The sequence below is a fragment of the Octopus bimaculoides genome, chromosome 5 (genome assembly GCF_001194135.2).
Source record: "Octopus bimaculoides isolate UCB-OBI-ISO-001 chromosome 5, ASM119413v2, whole genome shotgun sequence".
In the NCBI taxonomy this organism is placed as follows: Eukaryota; Metazoa; Mollusca; class Cephalopoda; order Octopoda; family Octopodidae; genus Octopus; species Octopus bimaculoides.
In genome coordinates this window covers 34,426,128-34,433,086 of record NC_068985.1, presented here as the reverse complement: position 1 = coordinate 34,433,086, position 6,959 = coordinate 34,426,128, and the positions used below count along the sequence as shown (strand labels likewise).

The 6,959-nt window shown below is 35.0% G+C and overlaps 1 protein-coding gene across 1 annotated transcript in view; it reads right to left on the bottom strand.

Moving 5' to 3' along the window:
* The window catches only part of LOC128247863 (uncharacterized), a 58,283-nt gene that overhangs the window by 42,113 nt on the left and 9,211 nt on the right, over nt 1-6,959 (bottom strand). Inside the window, exon 2 of the mRNA XM_052968044.1 lies at nt 2,869-2,926. Coding sequence (XP_052824004.1) covers nt 2,869-2,923 — 55 coding nt within the window. The 5' untranslated portion in view covers nt 2,924-2,926. The remainder of the gene's footprint in view (nt 1-2,868; nt 2,927-6,959) is intronic.

Below are 6,959 nucleotides of genomic sequence, written 5' to 3'. Positions count from 1 at the left end.
TATATATATATATATATATATCATTTAATTACTACTTTGTTATTCCAAGATGTGATTTTTCTAATGGAAGAACAACAATTTAAAATAAATCAAAATTATGAGGATTGATTGAAAAGTTCCTTTTTATGTATTATTAAGAATTAATTGTAAATAGAGTTACAGAGGATATTTCAAAGAGTATAAAATTTGGGAACCAAGTAGGAATCATATCTATATATCATAGATGATACCTAAGGCATCAGCTTGCTGCCAATGACTTAAATAGTATAATGGTATCTTGTGATCAGGAGGAATAATAGTAAGAAGGTATTTGATTCCTGGACTTTATCTAAATACTCTCAGTACAGTTAGTCACTAACATTTCATTCAGTTTTCTGTGATATCTGCATTTGTATCCACATTTAGTTTTTAAAATTTGAAAGATTTTATTTAATATATTTAAAAGGGCAAAATCTGAATGAAGACTAGCAATGGATTGAATGATGAGAAAGATAATTAAAATATTAAAAGGTTTGTAATTTTTTTACCATTACCAAGAATTAACACTGATATTAGAAATTGAAATATTTACTGACATAATTAGAACTTTCTAAGACTATATTTTCAGTCCTCACTTCGCTAATATATAAGATAAAACTTAAGACATCAACAATAGAAATGAACTAGAGATAATTACATCACTGCATTTTTATTTTTCCTACAACCAGAGTTTTCAAACAATAGAGCTATAAGATTGATAACTATGACAACATTAATTGCAGAATTAATGAAAAAAATGAAGTTTTGAGAATTTGAAAGATATTTCAGTAATAGTCATTATTGATATAGTTAATCATAGCAATGATCGTTCATAAACTAATGACATCAAGAATCTAGTAGTCAACTTAATTTTCCTAAACATCCTTTTCCATTATAACATTTGTATGGAAAGTTTTAATATATTTTTCATGTTTTTTTCTACATTTTGCTTTACTCTCACTCTTTACAAATTCTATATTCAGCAGAATATATCATCATCACCCTCATCGTTCTTGCCATCACCATCATCGTTGTCATTATCTTCATTTTAACATTTACTTTTGCCTGCTTGTACGAGTCAACTTTTTCTATGGCTGGATGTCCTCTTTGCCACTAACGCCCACTTGTTTCCAGGCGAGGTAATAATCTTTTTGGGGAATGTCTACACAGAGAACTGGAAATAAACAGTGCATATGAATGAGCCTTTTCTTCTCAAAGATTGCACAATGATTTAAGATGTCTAGTCATGCTTTTGCAGTGGACTACCAGCAAACAACACCATCAGCAGAGTCATTGTTTATAGCCAGGAAGTGAAAACACGTGAAGGCAAGATGAGAATATTAACTCACACAAATACCCACATTCATATATACCTGTGTGTATGTGTGTGTGTGTGTGTGTGTGTGTGTGTGTGTGTGTGTGTGTGTGTGTGTGTGTGTGTGTGTGTGTGTGTGTGTGTGTGTGTGCCTCTGTGTCTGTGTATGTGTGTTTTTACTTGGTTCTGTCATTGGTCTGCATCCATGCTGGAGGACCTTCTTGAGAGGTTTTAGCTGAATGAATCAACCCCAGTGCTTTTTTTTTAAATGCCTGGTATTTATTTTATCAGTCTCTTATATCAAACTGCTAAGATTCAGGGATGTAAACAAACTAAGACCTGGTGTTGTTGGAGCTGTTGTCAGTGCTATCATCATGGTATTGTTTCTGTCTGCCAGATCCACTCAGAAGGCTTTGGTTGTTCAGAGACTATTGTAGAAGACTCTCATCCAAAGTTTCATGGAGTGAGACTGAACTTGAAACCATATGATTGAGAACCAGGCTCCTTACCACACAGCTTGCACCTAGCCATGTCTGCGCATACACACAGCAGCTGGAAGAATAGTACGAGATACCCACATATGCAATACCTATAAACATAATTCTGCTTGATCAGTGCTGGCCTTAGGATTAAACAAAAGTTTTTTATGATTAAATTCTACAATCTATCAGTGGATACAAAAATATGAGGGAGTACCCAAAAGTAACCGGAAACATTCTCTGTAGGACAAACCTGTTGTAGTTTGGGCTTCCGCCACTTGATGCAGTCCTAAGACATCAGTCTGCTGACTGGCATCATCTAGAGAGGTTGTACTGCCACATGGTGCATCTTTGTGTTGCAGGGCTTCTCCCCTGTTCATTGACTTTTGTGAAATTCTGTTTTTGACTGGGGAATATGGTAGCTGAAACAGTTGTAATGCTTCAAACAACTTACAAGGATGATGCTATGAGCAAAACACAAGTTTATGAGTGGTTTCCACACTTTAGGAATGGTCACTTGTCGCTTGGAGACTAACAAACGAATGTAAACATTATTGGAGGACTGTCACTGAACAATGGACAGACATGTTGATATGATTGGTGTATCCTAGAGTTCCTGTCAATGAATTTTGTGGATGAAAAGAGTTTCACTTGCTCACAGAAGATCAAAAGCAATTACAACTGAATGTGTGCCGTGAACTGAAAGAATAGATGGAAATTGATCCAGATCTTTTCTTCAAAGGTCATCACTAGCGACAAAAGCTTGTGCTACAGAATGTGCAGATGTGAAAGAGGTGAAGAAAAAATGACAAAGGCGTTAAAAGGCATCACTTCGCAAGAGTTCCAGCACTGCTTGAACAGTAGAAAATGCATCTGAACTGATGCATTGCTTCAAATGGAGAATACTTTGAAGGAGATGCAATAAAAGTGTAAACATATAAAACCAAGTGAATAAAATAACACTGCAAAATTCTGGGTTTTTTGGGTACCCCCTCGTATATGATGACTGAAAATTCTGAAAACAAGTGTTTATATCAGAAACATACTGTTACTTACCACAAAAGCATTGTACAATTAACAAATATTTCAAATGTAACAGACTGAATTCCATTATCTACAAAGAAAAGGATGAATATTGATAGAAACGATTTTTACAAATAAGGAGCATGAAGTCCATGATGCAAAATAATACAATGTATAAAATAATTTGACATTAATCATAGGAACTTGTCTTTGCAAAAACAGGAACCCACTTAACAACAAGTTTTATCATGGTGAAATTATGAAGAGCAAGTATATAAGATAGAGCAGTATAGAGGATAAATAATAAAATACTAGACACAGGAAATCAGAAAAATGCAGAGGAAAACAAAATACAACAAAGAGTTAATACTTGAAGTATCTTCTATTACACCCTCTCTCTAAAATGCCTCAGAGTATCCAAGTAAAACATTTTAATTTTATAGATTTTCTAAAGAACTCAGAGCCATTACTACAAGTTCTGATATTTTGTAAACAAATACATGTGTGTAAACAATGCAATTGAAGATAGAAAAAACAGGTATTGGGTGTATATGCATATTTCAAGGGTTACTGCTCTTTCATCAGTATCAAATCCAACCCATCAACTGTCCATGAACACATTGTTTAGCCCTTTCATTACTAACCTGGCTGAAACTGGCTCTGAGTACAAATGTCTTGTTTTCATAAGTTTTGAATTAAAATTTTCCACCAAACCTTAGTCACAATTTATGTTCCTAACACTAGCTTAATGATAACTAAGTTATTTTACTAAATTTTTTGTTATATTTAAAGTAATTGAAAGAAACACAGAGCATCTTAAAATAAATACAGTAACAAAAAGGTTAAATACTCAATATGTTTAGCAGTGCGACATCACTGGATAGAGCAATTTGCATATTAAACACGTTCCTGGTAAATGGGAAAATTGAATTGTGAACGAGCAAGTCGTAAAACAAGCTCTGTCAGATCATGGAACGAATTTAACTCGTACTGCAAGGTATCACTGACTCTGTGTGTGTGTGTGTGTGTGTGTGTGCGTGCGTGTGTGTGCGTGCGTGTTTGTGTGTATGCATGCGTGTGTGTGTATGTGTGTAGACATATATGTATGTATATATATATATATATATATATACATGTATGTATATATATATATATGTATGCATATATATATATATGCGCACGCGCATACACACGCACCCACACGCACACCCACCCACATACATCCACGCGCACACACATACACGCGTGCACACACACACACACACGTACACAAACGCACACACACACACGTACACAAACGCACACACACACACACGTACACAAACGCACACTCACAAGAATGCACACATACCTAACCCACACAACCCCACGCACGCACAGACCCACACACCTATATACACGCACGCACGCACACATAAACGTACACACGTACACACATGGGCACAAACACACACGCACATACACGCACGTAAGCACACGCATGCACATACACACAGGAACGCACATATACCTTTACACAAACGCCACACACAGCCCCACGCACACACGCATACACAAACTCATATTACATATACATACACACACATACACATACGCATACACATATAAACGCACATGCACATACACATGCGCACACACGCACACGAATGCACACATACCTAACACTCACAACCCCACACAAACACGTATACACAACCGCATACACACACATACACACGCACACACATACACACGCACATACACATACACACGCACATACACATACACACGCATACGCATACACGCGCAAAACAATCGTACATATACCTCCCCATACAACCCCTCGTTCACACACACATACACTGCACACAAAACACACACACAACATATACATACACGCACACACACATGCACATACACGTGCTATCATTACACACACAGACACAGACTTGCACGCACATACCCACACATATACCTTCTTCTCTTGCACTCTCCTGTTTTAGAACTTTTTCTTCACCCTTTCCCTTCCAGTCATTTCAATATGTGACCACGTGTGTATCGTTGGCGATTTTCTTTCTCCGTCTTCCTTTCTGTGAACTTTTTCTATATTTCTGATGAAGAGCTCCGGGTACTACTACAGAAGAGTGGTCCCAACGCGCACCCGCGCTAGCTAGTCGTGAGTAGTCGATCCTATAACAAGTACGCGTGCGCGCGCGTGCGAGTGCGCGTATGCAAATGTATACATGTGCGCGTAGTGTGTTATTTTTATTTGATTTGTTTTTTGGGGGGTTTTTTACGTTGTTTAGAAGTTAACAAAAATAGGTAATGTGTCGATTTGTTTTTTTTTATTTATTTACGTTGTTTAGAAAAAAAATTATTTACTTTGTTTAAAAAAAAATTATTTACTTTGTTTAAAAAAAAATTATTTACTTTGTTTAAGTATTACATTTGTTTACAAAAAAAAGGTATAATTTGCAGGTAGTGTGTCGATTTGTTTTTTTATTTATAAACGTTGTTTAGAAAAAAAAATTTAATTTTAAAAAAATTATTTACTTTGTTTAAAAAAAAATTATTTAATTTGTTTAAAAAAAAATTATTTACTTTGTTCAAAAAAAATTATTTACTTTGTTTAAAAAAAAATTATTTACTTTGTTTTAAAAAAAATTATTTACTTTGTTTAATTATATTTGTTTACAAACAAAGGGTATTTTTGATATATATTCAGCCATTTCAGCCGTTAAAAGAGCGTGCGTGCGCGCATGAACTAATTTGCGTGCGTGCATGAACTAATTTGCGTGCGCGCATGAACTAATTTGCGTGCGCGCATGAACTAATTTGCGCGCGCGCACATGTATTCATTTACAGGATCTTTTTGGTTTGACGGGCAACATTTGTTTTCTTAACGAAACACTTTCAAACTTGGGACACTGGTAGAATGTGTCATATAAAACAACTTTTTCTCTTAGCCTTCTTAACAAAAAATTGTACATCGCAAGTTATTTCATGTTAAAGTTGTCGTATTTCTGTAATTTCAACCAATCACTGACGTCTATTCAGCTGAATACAGTTACTGCTGTTTTGTAAACAATAATTTTTTTGCCGGTGACAAAACTGTTATTCCCTGTTGACATATTTCATCCGGTTTTTTTTTGGTTTGTTTTCTTTTGAAGCAGACAAAATTACAGAAAAATGGTAATTTATACGCATATATTGTTTATATAATTAATTACGCTGTGCGTATCTGTGTTTGTAACAATTTTTCGCTAATTGAAAACATAAGCAACACACGTGTTTACGAACAGTCTAGTTAATCGGAAATGTCAGAACTAACAGGGATTAATACCATATACACCGCCACAGCAGTAACTGTATTCAACTGAATAGACGTCAGTGATTGGTTGAAATTATCGAAATAAGACAATTTTTAACATGAAATAACTTCGAATACAAAATTTTTTATCTGTTCTATAACACAAAATATACAAGTATACGAAGTTTGAAAGTGTTTCGGTGCCAAAAACACTACATAAAACATAAATGAAAAATGTAGATAGATGTATGTATGTGTGGGTGGGTGTATGAATATATATATATGTATATGCACGTGTATGTAAGCATATGGATATGAAAGTAAACAGATCAACATAGTTACATAGGTTATATGAACAAACAAGCACACATACACAAATGAAGACTGAAACACATGACCATATATACACATACACTTTACTTCACACAAGGACACATATGGAGATGCACATCCATACATACAAACACGGTACATAGTTGCAAAACACGCACACACACACACACACACACAAGGAGACAGAGGTACGCGCGCGCATACATAAAACATACAAACATGTACATACAAACACATGAATATGCAGAAGATATACATACAAATGTACACACAGACAGATACATATGCACACACACACTAATGCACACACATGCACACAAACAAACAAAAAGGAACGCAGTGTGCGTAACGGACAGAGTCAAAACTATTGAAAAGGTTGCAAGACAACGAAAATTTTAGAAAAATAAAAAATAAATAAGAGGAAATTTTACCGGTGCGTGTGTTAAATTATAAGGCACCAAAAAGAATGACTCTCCCCAGACACAATAGTAAAATTTACATA